This window comes from Dipodomys spectabilis, unplaced genomic scaffold (assembly GCF_019054845.1).
Source record: "Dipodomys spectabilis isolate Male_0828 unplaced genomic scaffold, ASM1905484v1 ptg000783l, whole genome shotgun sequence".
Classification (NCBI taxonomy): domain Eukaryota; kingdom Metazoa; phylum Chordata; class Mammalia; order Rodentia; family Heteromyidae; genus Dipodomys; species Dipodomys spectabilis.
The window spans coordinates 27,136,146-27,152,491 of NW_024871460.1; the positions used below are offsets into that span (position 1 = coordinate 27,136,146).

Sequence of the window (16,346 nt, forward strand, 5' to 3'; positions counted from 1 at the left end):
AAAGAAGTGAAATCTCTTAACTGGTTTGTGTGACCAGCTTTCTCTCTTATTTTTCTGCTTAAAAACTTGACTTGTGGAAGTGGCGCTGTGGCTCAAGGGGTAGAGCGCTCGCCTTGAGCTATAGACTCAGGAACAGCGCCCAGGCCCAGAGTTCAAGCCCCACGACCCACCCACTCCCCCCTCGCCCCCCAAAAAAAAATCACAGAGAAAAACTTGACTTGTTCCACTATTCCTTAATGATTCAACCCTAAATTTCCTATCCAATTCAAATTTCATCCCAGGCATTCACATTATTCCAAAATTTCTGCACGTGTTAGGTACACACACATTTAAGCACGCTTTATTCCACAAGTATCCATGAATGCATTGTGTATCTGGCATTTTTGTGCCTGTCAGTTCTTTTCTTTAAAGTGACTTTTATTCCCCCTCTCTCCCAGCCATCTTCATGCACCTTCTTTTCTGCTTCTGAAGCTGAGGTTGAAATGTTCCCTACTTCATACCAACTCCTCAGATGAGTTGGATGGTGATATTTTCCTATTTTTTTACCTACCACATATTCTTTGAACCATTCTTACCAAATGTATTTAAAGCTCTGTACTACAGACTGTCCTGCACTATCCTGTTCTGTGTTGAGACTCTCAACGTCTCTGGGTGGCAGAATGAAGACCCTTGACCATTTCCTAACCCTGGTGATTCTGTTGAACCAGTGACCATGATGTGCTTTCAGGACATAGACTTCAGTTGCTAAGCAAATGGAATCTTCTCTGAAAGATTATATCCTTGAAGTACTTCTTTACAAACATATTAGGATAGGCACCTTTCATAGTAACTTACTTCACACTGAAGAAAATGTATCTTTATCTTATATACTTATATACTTATGTATTTTGCCCACTCTATTGGCAATTACTTCATTGTACATACATTTTGCAAGTGGCTTGAGGCATAGTCCTATCAATAAAGCATAATTGATTTTTACTACCTTTTAGCACTGTGGAGTTCAATTAAATTCGATTTCTTTTGATGGCACTTGAGGGAAAAATCAAGTAAGATTTTCTTACCCACCTCTCTCTCTCTCTCTCTCTCTCTCTCTCTCTTAAAATGTGATGCTTGTGACAGGTTTGAAGATTTCTGTGTAGAAGTGGAGTTCACACTCCTCCCTCTCCCCTCTGTGGGGCTGGGCTTAATAACTTGCTTCTAATCAACAGGATACAGCAGAAGTCCTGGGATATTACTGCCAAGATTATATTATGATAATTTTCTCTTTCTCAGCTCAGTCTCACTTTCTCTGACTTTTCCCTCTGTTTCTCCTGCTTTATAATCCCTTCTCTGAAGAAAGCCAGGTGTCATGTTATATGAGGACCATGTGATAAGAAATTGAAACTATAAGCCAGGCGCCGGTAGCTCACTCCTGTAATCCTAGCTACTCAGGAGGCTGAGATCTGATGATTGCAGTTCTAAACCAGCCTGGGCTGAAAAGTCCATGAGACTCTTATCTTCAATAAACCACCAGAAAACCTGAAGTGGCGCTGTGGTAGAGTGCTTGCCTTGAGCTGAAGAGCTGAGGGGCAGCGCCCAGACCCAGAGTTCAAGCCCCACGACTGACCCCACAAAAAAAGAAAGAAAGAAAGAAAGAAAGAATGAAAGAAAAAAAAAGAAATAGAAGCCATGGAGTTGACTTTATTTCCTTGGACTGAGCCAGTGGCAGCACAAGTGACTTGCAAGCTATTTCTCAAGCTATGCTTGAGGGAATTGTATAATTCATGATAACTATCCTCCAATTTACAACTAGGTAATTTCTCTCAGAATCACCTAGTTAAGTGACTCTGTATTGTTGGCCTTCATAAATTAGATATAATAGTAAATATTTGCTCTTTGAAGGTGTTGAATTTGGGGTTAATTTGTTAAAGAGCAGTGGATAGCCAAAACTACCCTAGTATGTTTTCTTTCCTGTAAACGCAACCACTCTGTTTTTAAGATCATTTCAAGAAATTAATTAAAACTATGGTGTCCTCTAGAAGAACTGGCCAGCAATCCATGTGCATCATTTGAGATTAATATCAATACCTTCTTAGCTGTGTTATCTGAAGTGAGTCACTCAACTTTTCCCCCACTTATCTATACATTTATAGAACGTAATAAAAGATTAAAATAAATTATAATTCTCAAACAAAAATATTTAATGTGGTTGGAAAGTGATAACGGCTCAATATATGTTAGCTATATGTTTGAGACAGAAACTTACCATAGCCAAGATATAGAATCATCCCCAAAAGCCTTTCAATGGATCAATGGATCAAGAAAATGGTATATACAATGGAAATTTACTCATCCTTAGAAAGAATAATGGTGTACTGTTTGTAAGGAAATGTAAAGACTTGGAAAAAATTATGTTAAGTCAAGTAAACCAGATCCACAGAAACAAATGCATCATTTGTGGTAGAAAGAATGTGCCTATAAATTTATAAGTAAATACATTGGATCATATGCAATTACTGACAAACAAATTACCTGAAGTATAATAGACTCTATACAGAGCTCAAATAGTATAACTTTTTAGAAAGCTAGGTTAAAGCCCAACAAAATCAGCACCAGGAAATAGGCAAATGCACCTCCTTTGTACAACTACTTACAGGTAATAAAAAGAAAAAAGAAAATTTCCATTTTAGAATAAAAATGATAGTTATATCAAATTATTCTTACATTATTATTTGTTTATTCAATGAAAAAACAAAGAGGTCTTCTAGATAGATATTTAATCTTACAAAGTAAAACATTCAGTCAGTATTCTGATACCTGGAAGCAAAATTAAAGAAAGTATCTCCTTCCCATATATTGGAAAGCCAGGCTATCCATAGGATAATTGGGGGTGAAAATTGAGAAGGACCCACAATAAATACAAGTTCCAATTGAGGTTCATTAAAGTCGAGAGAAACTCCCAGGCATCAGTAACAGAGTGCTATGCTAAGTTACATGTCACGAGCTCTCTTGATCTGTAGCTCTGCATGGAGCCCTTTTATAATAAACTTTATATATCTAATATGTACTCTCATAATAATGAATTTGGAAAAATAAATCCCCAACTGCAAAATAGCAAACCGGAAAGAGACAGGTCAATTTTAACATGTTAATAATTGGTGCCTAATAGATCTGAGAAATACGGCACAAAGCTGTTTTTAAATCTTTCTGCCTGCCTTTTTCCACTTCAGGCAAAAGAAATGAGTCATATGAAATTTGATTCTCATGACAGAAGGAAAGATGTGCTGTGTTGTGTATTCCCCCTCTAGAACTTTGTATTTACTTCTCTTCCCCATAGCTAGCTTTTAACATTTTTCAATCCTTTGTTCTTTACAAATAGGTCTGCAAATTCACTGAGGCCACTGCAGTTCAGAAATATTCCTTAGGCAAATAAAGCCGCTTTTCTGTTTAAATAAAATAGTGTCTTTATAATCTTCATTAAGTAGAAAGCTCTTTTCCACTTTCTTTTTTTCTTTTTCTTTTTTCCAGCCCTGGGGCTTGAACTCAGGGCTTGAACATTGTCCTTGAGCTTCTTTTGCTCAAGGCTAGCACTCTACCATTTGAGCCACAGTGACACTTCCAGCTTTTTTGTTTATGTAGTACTGAGGAATAGAACCCAGGGCTTCAAGAATACTAGGCAAGCACTCTACCACTAAGCCACATTCCCAGCCCGTCTCTCTTTTCCATTTTCTTTGAAGAATGCACACATTCCAGTTTGTGATCTAAGAAACAGATTTTTAAAAGATTACCATAAGGGAAATGAAAAGGTATTTAAAGTATAAGTACATGGCACAAAATAAAAATAAGTTCCCACTATTTCTAATTTCCAGAGAAACTCCCAGATCATCCAGTTAGAATTAGGGAGTTTGGGGAGAAGGTAGCAAGAATTAGGAGAATTGTTCAAAAATAGAAAGCAATATTGAAAAGCAGTGGTTATTAATAGGGACTCTCAAGGCTTGGGGGGATATCAGTATTTCACTTGGGGTTTTAACTGTCACAGTTTTGGGAATTTGTGATAGTTCTGTTTTGCTTTGTTACATTTTTCTGCAGGTTGGGAATCAAACCCAAGAACTCATGGATGCTAGGCCAATGGTCCATTACTGAGCCATACTCTCAGCTCTTTATTAAGTTATCTTAAGTCTTCTCAACTAAAGTTTATTTTGGAAGTTTACAGTTCGGTATTTACACAGTCATTAAAGAAAGTAACAGTAAATAAAGTGAAATATGTTAAACTGTATGATCTGACTTCAACCACCCAAAATCACAGCTTTTGTGGACATGATAAGACTGCTTCTAGCATCCCCTCAAACTATCTCTTTAGAGTTCAAACTATGTCAATATATGCTGGTCCTTCTTTCTTGTTTAAAATTTGATCTTTGTAGGGTGTGTGTGTGTGTGTGTGTGTGTGTGTGTGTGTGTGTGTGCGTGTGTGTGTGTGTGTGTGTGTGTGTGAGAGAGAGAGAGAGAGAGAGAGAGAGAGAGAGACTATCCAGTTTGTACAGTTCTCTTTAATGTTTGAATGTTGTTTATTTAAAGCTTAAATCACTGTATTAGCAATTAATTTAATATAAATCTGCGCACAATGTTATTGTTTCTATGTCATTTCTTTGGGATAAAAATATACAAGAAACCTAGGATCTGCTAATATTTTGCAGGTTTGAAAAATATTTGTGGCTTAAAATTTTTCAGAAATTACATTTGGTTTTGTGAAAAATGATTGCACTCCTTTAAGCTATAACATACTGAAGTATAGAGTCACAATTTTTTATTGCCTTGTGGCACTAAAATAGAATTGGAATCATATGAAAACAACAGGCAAAAGATTAGATCAGAAAAAAATGATGACTCTGAGTAAGGAAGTTCAAGACTATATCTTCAGGTTAGCCAGTTCTTCTGGAAGACAGATGAGGGTATGGGCCTTCACAGGCCAGTGAATCTCAGTGTAAAGTGTGAACTACTAGTGAAAGAAGATAATGGGATATTATAGGTGCAATGGCTACTAAAGATGAGAGAACCTAGATATCAAACTAGTCATTTACCATATCACACCAATACTAAATTGTGGAGATGGAGAAGATGTCACTCAACTAAAATATAAAATATCTAGACTGAATTAATAAGAAACGTGTTCAAACTTATAAATACATGCAAAATTTAATGGACCACAATAGGAAGCTGGAATAAATGGAGAAATACACGTAATCCTTAGAAAGACATAATAATTCCAAGATAATAATTCTTTCAAAATTATCTTACAGATTTAGTAAAAATTCAGTAGAAAGTTCAGGGCAAGAATTTTTTTACCTTGGAAGAAGGAAAAAAAAAAAACAGTCATGATACCTTTATAAAACTTGAAAACCAAAAAGAAAATCTCATTGGAAAAGGAGAATGTCCAGAGAAAACTTGTACTTTGACATTTTTCCAATGTAAGTATTCAAAAATTAAAACAGTATGTTAATGGTACTAAAGGAAATATTTCTATAAACATAGAAAGATAGGGAAATTGGATACAGACTAGTATGATAAAACATCCAGCAAATACTCAGCATGACATTTTAAGTGAATGGACAAAGAATGGATTGTTCAAGAAGTAGTGCTGAAATAGCTGTTGGGAAAAAAATTCAGTTCGATTCTATTTAGTTGCTTTTCCTATTTTTGTCATTCCTTCCAAAGTTCAGAAAGCCACCAGTATTTTCCCTATTGCTCTTCAATGCATTAGCTTTTCGGGGAATCGACTTCTCTTTTTAGAAATGTAAGACTAAGTAGACTCCTGTTTTCCTTCCCTACCCCTCCCCTCCTTGCTTTCCTTTGTGAGAGGGTTTCACATTATAGCCCAGGTAAAAGCACAGGCTTAAATATTCTTTTCTTGATATGTCTCTAATTTATTTACACTGAGCTTTGGACAACTACTTGCTCATTTGTTGAAAATAAACTTGAAAATAGCTTCAAAAAAGAGACTAGAAATCTCCATGCACTTTCACAGCTGTATTCAGGAGTTCAATTTTTCCAAATCAAAGGTAAGTAAAATAAGAAATGGCTTTTTCATCATGATACTACTTAGAATTGTATATGTATGTTCAATGTAGAATCACATAAAAGTTCAAATTAAAAGAATTAAATGTGCACACTGAACCTTATATTAAAACCTTATATTAAAAATGCATTAAATTTTAGGATTCCTTGTTTGAAATCTCACTACTTTGATAATCTCAGTACATCATCCAACTGCCCTGTGGCTTAATTTGGAAATGGTAATATTACCCTTTGTCTAACATGCCTCACTAGGATATTATAAAGGATAAATAATAATAAATAAACAATGCACATTAAAGCACACAGAACTGGACAACACCATAGAAAAGCTAGTTGGCATCATTTGTCATTTCTAATCTTTTTGTTCATGATCATTTAATCTCTAAACTGGCAGAAGAGTAATGAGGCTTTGTCTGGAAACTTGGCTTAAGGAAGTTAGGTTGGCCAACAAGAATGTGGTAGTGCAGCAATGGCTAGAAAGAACCAATCACATAACTGCCAGATAGAATCCAATCCAAGTCCTGAGCCTGCCCAGATATTGCTATGAGCTTCTGGTCTTTATTCTAGAATATCTAACCTAGTCACAATCTTTTTTTTTAATTTTAATTTTTATTTTTTGTGAACATACTGTACAGAGGGGTTACAATTACATGGGCAAGATAATGAGTACATTTCTTATCAAGCATTGCAGCCTCCTCCTTTGTGCTAGTCACAATCTTGCATGAATTAATTACCCATATCTCCTTGTGAACCATATCAGTAACTTCTTATGGTCTCTTCTCACATTTATTTCTCCCCCAAGAGTAGTACTTATATGAACTAGAAGAACTAGCTTGCTCATTTATCTCAGATTGCTCCATTTATTTCCCAGTCAAAGTGGTAAGATCTCCTTGCCAAGGATTTCTTATTGTCTGAGTCAGCTGACAGTTCTACAGGAGAGCAAGGCCTTTTGGGAAACAACCATGTACCTGATAATATCATTGGGCTGCTTTTCCAGAAGCCTGAGGGGGTTCCCCTCTGCCAAGAGTACAAGGCAGGCAGAGGCTTAGGCCTGACTTGGGGCTTCTCTGATGTTGGGCTAAATTTACAGGTTCATGCCCCTTCGGTCTTACTTCCCATGTTCCTAGTCCCATCTTTCCTAAACATACTCACATAAAAGAGAGAGCATTTTTTGAGGAAGAAGTGGGATGTCAAATAAGCTCCTGTCAAAGGTTTTATTATGGCTGTTCTAAAGTCCAAGAATAATTTTCCCTTTTCTTTTTAATGAACATTCAATATATACTCATGAAACTATAATAAGGAATGAACGTGCTTGTCTTTGAAGAGCTTAAGAGAGACTTGTACTATTTCACATAGAGCAACATGTACCTGCTGATACTTTATGTGAAAGAAGGGACAGTTTTCATGATAAATCCTACTGAGCCATATTGGTATTGCATCTTCTTCTTTTTAAATACTGAGACTCATTAAAGAAAAGATTGTAATCATTAAATAGTGAAAGGATATGTAACCCAGGGAGGATTAGATGGTATATATAAGGAAGTAGGAAAGGAGGAGATGCAAAAGTTGAGATGAAGAAATGTAGAGATGCCAGAGAGAGCCAACATGGCTTCCCAAAGACAGAAGAAACAAGGGTCATAGTAGTTCAGACATACTACAAGGTGTTAATCATTGCAAAAGATGTTCCTGTTTGAGAAGTAAATTTTAGGAGGAAACTATACACATATATTTTAGTTTGATAATTTGTTTGGTAGTATATTGTAGATAAAAGTCTGATAGATTTTCTTGCCTGGGCTGTAATCAAACCATGATTCTTATATCTCAGCCTCCTGAGCAGTTAGTATTACAAATGAGAGCCACGAGTGCCCAGCTTTAGGTTTGGAACACAGCTATTCTCAGTAAGGTGACAATCAAACCCTAAATAATTATTTTAAGAAGATGTTCTTTCAGCATAACAATCTGCTAAGCTTTGTCAATACAGGACATTCCACTTTTGCTTAACCTGACAAAACATATGAAGACTTTAGACTGAGCATCAGAAGTCCACATTTGCCTAGGGCCATAGTGACATATTGAGATCTAAGTTAGTTCATCATCACTCACCCCTGATAGATAGATTAAAAACAAACCAAGAAATCTAATGTTTTTTTCATGTGTATATAAAAATCTCAAAATTAGACTACCCTCAGGACTTCCACATGACCATTTGGAACTTAACCCAGTGTTTTGTTTCAGAAAAATAAAATAATAAATGTAGCCTTTTTTTTTTTTTTTTTTTTGGTCAGTCGTGGGGCTTGAACTCTGAGCCTGAGTGCTGTCCCTCAGCTCTTCAGCTCAAGCTGAGAGCTCTACCACTTGAGCTACAGCTCCGCTTCCGGTTTTCTAGTGGTTTATTGAAGATAAGAGTTTCATGGACTTTTCTGCCCGGGCTGGCTTTGAACCACAATCCTCAGATCTCAGCCTCCTGAGTAGCTAGGATTACAGGTGTGAGCCACCTTTGCCTGGCTTTACGGATCTGTCAAAAGACTGGGATTAAGTTGGAGGAGAAGGGCACTAATGTATCTGTCCTCACCACCTACTGGGGTTTGCATTAAGCAGTTAGGACATATCTTTTCTATTCTCTGACAGAGCAAACAGATGAGCTGTCAGTCCATAGGCCACAAATGGCTTGTATTTCATTGTTCATAAAATCCTAGAATAGTCATTCCTGCCTACTGAGACAGGGACTTTTCATCTGGGTAAAAATATAGAGAAATGCTCAAAAAGAAATGCCAACTTTCTCTCTTAGAAGGCTTCAGTTGAGAAGGAGTCAGTTCACTGGTAGATTCAGTCATTGTCCAAGCTCCTGTAATTCACTCATCATTGAGCTATCCAACTAAGGTAATATCTAATCCTATTTTTTCAGTCCTTCTCCTTTACTTTCTTCTTTTCTTTCTTTTTTTTTTTTTTGGGTCCGGTCGTGGGGCCTGAACTCTGGGTCTGGGCGCTGTCCCTCAGCTCTTCAGCTTAAGGCTAGCGCTTTACCACTGAGCCACAGCGCCACTTCCGGCTTTTTTCTTTTGCTTATGTGGTGCTGAGGAATCGAACCCAGGGCCTCATGCATGCAAGGCAAGCGCTCTACCATTGAGCCACCTTCCCAGACCCTCCTTTACTTTCTTATTTCTTTTTCTTACAAAAAAATCCAAAGATGTGTTTTCTTTGATTAGACAGTGTTTTGACAGGAATAAAATGCATTTTTAGAATTAATGGCAAGAAAAGGGTTTGCAACTTAAGCGACCAAAATAACAGCCTGACCTCAATTTAATTTCCACAAAGATTCATTGTACTAATATAAGGAAAAGAACAGGATTTTACTGAGAGAAAATAAGGAAGATTATATACTTGCTTCTTTTTCCTATTTAAAGAAATCTGAGAGCTTCTTAAATGATTTGAAAGCAAATTTTCTTGAAGTAAAAAACAATCCCTACCATTTGGCCTTTGGAGCTCAATGAATACTCATTAATTAACACATTTATTTGATCTATCAGGAAATTTTTTGATTAGCATGTTAGCCAAAAAATGCACTATTCTTATGTCTCTGTGAAGACAAAAAAATTTACGTACTGATTGGTTATTACAAGCAAGGAATGTGGGATTCTTTTTTACCAATGAACTTTAAAGGTGAGTTAGTCAGAAAAGACTTTTTAAGTCAATGAAATCCAAAAGAGACATAAGGAATGGGTAGAAGGAGGCCACACCAACCAGGGCTTTTAAAATGATCATTTCTGGGGCTGGGAAGGTGGCTCAGTGATAGAGCGCTTGCCTTGCATGCCTGAGGCCCTGGGTTCGATTCCTCAGCACCACATAAGCAGAAAGAAAAAAGCTAGAAGTGGCGCTGTGGCTTAAGTGATAGAGCGCTAGCCTTGAGCTGAAGAGCTGAGGGACAGCACCCAGGCCCAGAGTTCAGGCCCCACGACCGGACCCCAAAAAATAAAATAAAATGACCATTTCTGAAGAGAAATTCCCAAGGGATAAAGTTATTATGCAGTTTCTGCATTCTTCTGAAGAAGTCCAGATAAAATGTATTCTGATCCCACTTCCCCTCCCCCAACTTTAGGTTTACTGTATGATTTGGGAGGCTTTCTAAGCTTTATATTCCTAGATTGGGGTGGGTTTTTATACTCTTGTTCTAATTTCTAAAAGCTCTCTATCTTTTGCCATCTTATTCTTTGTATATGGATGCAATATCTTCTCTTATTCTCCAAAGAGGTTGAGGATAATACTTTTGAAGTTTCCATCTACCTGTATGCCAACTCTCTCTCTCTCTTTCTCTCTTTGTCTCTCTCTCTCTCCTTTTCTTCTCCTTTTCCTTGTTTGTTTTGATCTGTCTTTTCATGAAGGCAATCTATTGACCTTTCTTGGCTGACCTTTCTTGGCTGCATATTTAACAATCAGTGAGTTAGGAAGGAGTCAGTCAATATCAGCAGAGGCAGGTCAAGTTTTATCACTGAAAAATCTACATTTTTTCCCCTTTTGTACTGTTTGGAATTCTGTAAGAGGAGTCTTACTGTCTGCCTGGATAATACATTGCTAAAGTTGTGGTGGTTTTCTGTGTTCCCACTCAGGGCAAATAGGTCAATCAACGTATGAAGTCTTCTCTGTGTTACCACATGTCCATTTGTTTTGCAGTTTCCACATTGAATTGCCATAAATTTTCCCATTTAAAGATTCTTACTCTAGCATTTACTCCTACTCCTAGAGATGTTATAGCCAAGTATTTAAGTACCTAAATATGTTGTCTTTAGCTAAAATGTCCACATATGCTTAAAATTTTTGTCCATTCATCTCATATACTAATGTCATTTGGTTTGCTGACAATGGAAAATTTATTTCTCATCTTGTAATCTCTACAGCAGTTAACATGACAGTACTTCCTACTTTTTAAAATATACCCTTCTTCAACTTCTGGACCATATGCCCTCTTGGCTTTCCTCACAGCCTTCTTCCCAACACTCACACTTTCTTTTTGTCTTTTTTTCCCAACTCTCATAATCAAAAGTTAAAATTTCTTATGGAACAGTGTTAGTCTTTCTCCTTCCTGTACATTGATTGCTCTTTAGATGATATCCTTCAAGTTATTTGTCTAATTACTATCTGATTCACAAATTTGTATCACTAAGTCTAGATCTTTCCAAGAGACCCAGATTTCTGTATTTGATGGCTTACTTGATTCTCTCTGGGCAGTTTCTACTCAACATATCTCAGACTCTGAGTTGACCTGCCCAGATTTTGTTTTCTATTATCTGTCTGGAAGGAGTCACTACCCAGATACACAATCTAAAACAGTAGCAACCATCCCAGATATGTCCTTTTCTCAGATTCAATTCTTCAACTTCTATTGGTAATGTATCAAATACATGCTCAATTCAGTTGCTATGGTCCATATTTTCTATCAAACTTTCTAGCTACTACCATCATTGCTCACCTGGACCAGTAAACTAGACTCTTTTATCATCTTCTCAATTTTCTCCCCATACATTCACACTCCAGTCCCAAACTAATTTCTACATGGTGCTTTGGAAAGACTGTCTAAGTTTTCACATCTGTGTGAAACATCTGCTGATTCATGTGCATTTAGGATTCAGGTTTGCAGCCTTAGCTTTGCTAACAACATCACGGAAAGTGTGGCTCCTTGGTTCAACAGGTTTCCCTCACATAATTTTTCTGCACGTAATTCTGTTCATTTTCATTTCCTTATGTATCCCACGCCCTTCCTGACATAGGATCCCTGCATAAAGTGTTCATAACTTCTTTTATCTCAGGTATTATAATATGCTCCCACACGAATAAAGCACCCCAACCGTGCCTCTGTCTGTCCCACTGCAATGTGCATTCACTCACCAGGGCTCCCACCAGACTGAGAGCTCCTCAAATACCTGTCAGTATTTTGCACCTTCAACACAAGGCACCATGGTTGGAACATAGTATAAATCAATGTACTGTGAGTGAATAAAACATCTCATTTAGTATCCGGGTAAATCATCAGTGCTAAGAAGAAATCTATACTTTCAAAAAAGGGAATTTGATAGAAATTAAACCTGTATGTTTCCTTACTTTCTTTGTTTTGCCCATTGCCTTCAGGATGGAGAGGTTCAGGTCTTCAAGTGCTGCTAGTACATTCTCGTACTCACCCAAGTGCTGAGAAAAATATTCTGCAAAGTAAAAATATTGAAAAAAGTTCACATTTGATTGTAAGTAATACTAAAACAAAACAAAAGAACCAACTGATAATTTACTTCATAAATGTATAAAGAAAATGTTGGCTATAAATGCAAACCAGAAGGTTTTCAAATGAGATGAAGGCACTGATACACTCATTTCACTTAAGAAAGAAAAAGACTTGTATAATTTATCATGTCCTAGTATGTATATTTTTGTTCACCATCTAGGCATTCACACACAGTGAGATCAAAGGAGGATATTCTTAGGAGAGGAATATAAAGGTGCATTACCTATGTGCATCTGATAATATAAGATGATATTTAATGAAATGAGCTCTAGGTAATGGAAACAAAAGGTGATTTTTTTCTTTGTTGCTATTTTTGTTTTCTTTTCCTTTTGTTTATTTATTTATCTGTCTTTGGGTAGGTTAGGGGGGCACAGAAATGGTGGGTCAAAGGGTGAACAAATGCAGGAGTGATACTTACTAGACACTATATTGAAAATGAACTATACAACGTGGTGAGGAAGAGAGGAAAAAACTAGGATAGTGAGGGAAGGGGTAATGACATTGTTCCAAAAGAAAATGTACTCTTTATCTGACTTATAACTAACTGCTCTATACATTACCTTAACAATAACAATAAAAATATTCAAAGAAAAATAAAGGAAAAGAAACCTGATTGGGTATCATTCATAAAAAAATCTTCTGTCCTACAAAAACATGGAAAAAATGAATCTGGATCTACTGATGTCTGTTTCAATAAAAATACCTTTTTCAAAAATATATTATTATAGATCTCACTAGGATAGCAATTTTAGAGAAACCTTGAAATGTATTTTATGGCTTCTCCCAGGAAATTGCCAAGGAATGGAGTATCTCCCCAAGATTAACAATCAATAGTGCTATATGCACTAGTGAGGCCTCCTGTGGCACCATTCCTGGATCTGCTCTTGCCACGAGCTAGTTTTAGGCCCACAATCTCAATTCTTTTCAAAGAATAAAGGTCATCCTTCTCATGTTTCTCAGTTGCAAAGATTAAACAAGGCATAGCATGCTATTTATAATGAAAAAAATATTGACACAGATAGTCTCCAACTAGTTAGGTGAAATATAGCAGCAATGAAACACATGACCTTATATTTACTTATAGAACTCTATCTCTAAAATGAGAGAGATCTAAGCTGATACTTATATACTGAAAAAAAAAATGTAGAATTTTCAAGTACTAGAAATCCAACAGATCTCTTTGTTTGGGTGAACTTATCTCTGGATGAACTATAGTATATTATTATCTCTCTTTAGTGTGCCATATACATTTATAAAATTAAATTGAAGTGATAAATAGGAATAAAATCACTAGAAAACCACTTGAGTTCACTGGGACACATTTCAGCATTTTTGATGCAAATTGCCTCAATGTATCAATTTAATATTTCAGATGGAAACCCCTTTTGACATTGATATTAATAACAAATGGAAAGTGTCACTATCTGATCTATGAGCCAATGTTCAGGCTTCTCTGAGAAAAATAAAAACACAGATTAGCAATAAAAGAGTATAGTTAAAAATAACATATTTTTGCAAGCAAGTAAAATGCATCCTGGATTATGCAACTCCCTATAAACAATGTAGCACATCTTTCATGAAAGTTCTTTTATAAAGGGGTTAGTTGGGTTATGTGATATATAAAGTAAATACTTCTTTAATACCCATTGAAAAAGAACATATTAATTCACCATTATGAGGTTGACTTTTTGAAAGATCTGAAAAGAATGCCTGACTGTATGCAATTATTTGTGATAAATGAGGTATCTGTGGACAATATTCTTAATTAATTGACTAATTAATTTTGACACAGGGTCTCACTATGTAGCTCATAACCTCTAGCTCATAATTTCGGACATCTAACTGCTTCTATTACATGTGTTCTACCATGCCCAGCATGACCAACACTCTTTATAAACCAGTACAAAATTAGTGTGGCTGTAGACTATTCCCATGTTGGAAAATGAATACATATTAGGGTCAAGACCATATTGAATTGAAACAAAAATGTAAAGAAAAATGTAAGACCTTGACAATAAAATTAAACTAAAAAAAGAAAAATGTAAGAATAAGGATACTTTCATTTCCATATATGCAAGACCTTAAAAGGAATTATATGACAGTTATATATATAAGTAGTCACAAATGTGTAATGGGAAAACAAAAGAGAATTTGTGCCTAAAAAGTTTATGAATAAATACAGTAATGTTACCTTTAAGAATAAAAAATTCTGGGGCTGGGAAGCTGGCTCAGTGGTAGAGCGCTTGCCTTGCATGCCTGAGGCCCTGGGTTCGATTCCTCAGCACCACATAAGCAAAAAGAAAAAAGCCAGAAGTGGTGCTGTGGCTCAAGTGGTAGAGTGCTAGCCTTGAGCTGAAGAGCTGAGGGACAGCACCCAGGCCCAGAGTTCAGGCCCCACGACCGGACCCAAAAACAAAAACAAACAAACAAAAAAAGAATAAAAAATTCTTTCACAATCAAGTCATTTGCTTTATTCAATTAAGGTATCTAAAAAGAATTTAGTCTCTCTACTTTGGAACCAACTATGTGGCTCATACAGATACAATTACAGGCTGCTAAGCACATGAAAAATAATACCTAAGCTGGGTGCCAGGTGCTCACACCTCTAATCCTAGCTACTCAAAAAGTTGAGATCTGATTCTCTCCGCTCAGGCAGACAAATGTGAAAAACTCTTATCTCTAGTTAACTAACAAATTGCTGGACTGGTGGTATGACTCAAGTGGTAGGTACAACTATGAGTAGAAAAGACAAATGAGAACCCCAGTACCAGCCTGCATATGTGTGCACATGTATGCACACATAAATAAATAAATAAAAATAAATATTCCCTAAACTACAAAACAAAATAATAACAAAAAAATGCCTAGTGGCCTAAGAGTTGACACATATTTGGACTTAATTTTTCCCTCCTCCTTTCATGCATTTAGATAACAAAAACCCCTTTCATTTGCCAAGCAATATTCTAGGTAGCAAAATCAACATAACTGAGAAGGAAAAAGAGTACAGAATTCAAGCCCTGCACAGGAGCTTAATCTAGAAATCTGAGTGTGTGAGAGTTATTTTATGGTGGTGCAACTGAGTGTCCCTCAAGCTCCTATGCAACTAACTCACCAATGGAAGTGTTTCTGTAGCCAACACAAGCCAGAAGGAAGTTCAATAAAAGGACCAGACATACAGATAAAGACATAATTCTCCTCTATGTTTGTCATGTGAGTGTTTACTTATTCTAAGATCTAACAAATGTTACTTTAGTGTCTTTTATGTGCTGGGTATTAGAATATGAAGGTGAAAACAGAGCTTCTATTTTTAAGGACCCTACCATCTGGTAACAAAGAGAAACATTTTAGCAAATTACTGCAATTCACATGATTAGTGTTCAAGAGGACTCCAATACCCAGGTAAAAGTTGCAATCCCAAAGCTAGGCCAAGAAGGCTCAAATCTACCTATATGTCAGAGAGACTTTCTTTCAATGGGGAGACAGCACAGATGGCTGAATTAGTAGCTGGATAAGATTAAGGTTTTGATTAATTGGAAGGAAACTGGCAGTATCTTGTCATCGCTACAGGTGTATATGTAAGTCAGCATTGTTAAGACTGGAAGGTATTTAAGACTGGAAGATAGTTAAGGCTAGAAGGCAGCAAGGAAGGAAGATGGTAAATATCAGTGGTGAGAGAGGAAGGTGGAATCATTTCTTGGTTGGTATTCTAACTCTTAACCTTCTGTTCTACAGTACTTTTGTTTGTTTGGATTTTTACTATCTGCTATCAAATTCCTCTAGTATCTCATCATTCAAAGTGGGGCCTGTAGACTCAGTAGAACATATCTCAGAGTACTTGTTGGAAATTTAGATTATTGATGAGGTCTCATCTGTTGAATGTGATTTGGGTGGTGTCCCAGGAGTCATTTATTTTACGAGTTTCCCAGGAGATTATGATGTGCAAATTAAATTAGAGACTCTAATGGACAACAGAAAGCCATGGCACAGCTCTGCATCCGCACTCCTATTTGGTTACCGTGGACACACA

At 36.5% G+C, this 16,346-nt stretch overlaps 1 protein-coding gene across 1 annotated transcript in view; it reads right to left on the reverse strand.

Moving 5' to 3' along the window:
* The window catches only part of Necab1 (N-terminal EF-hand calcium binding protein 1), a 148,195-nt gene that overhangs the window by 56,213 nt on the left and 75,636 nt on the right, over window positions 1-16,346 (reverse strand). Inside the window, exon 5 of the mRNA XM_042673110.1 lies at window positions 12,145-12,242. Coding sequence (XP_042529044.1) covers window positions 12,145-12,242 — 98 coding nt within the window. The remainder of the gene's footprint in view (window positions 1-12,144; window positions 12,243-16,346) is intronic.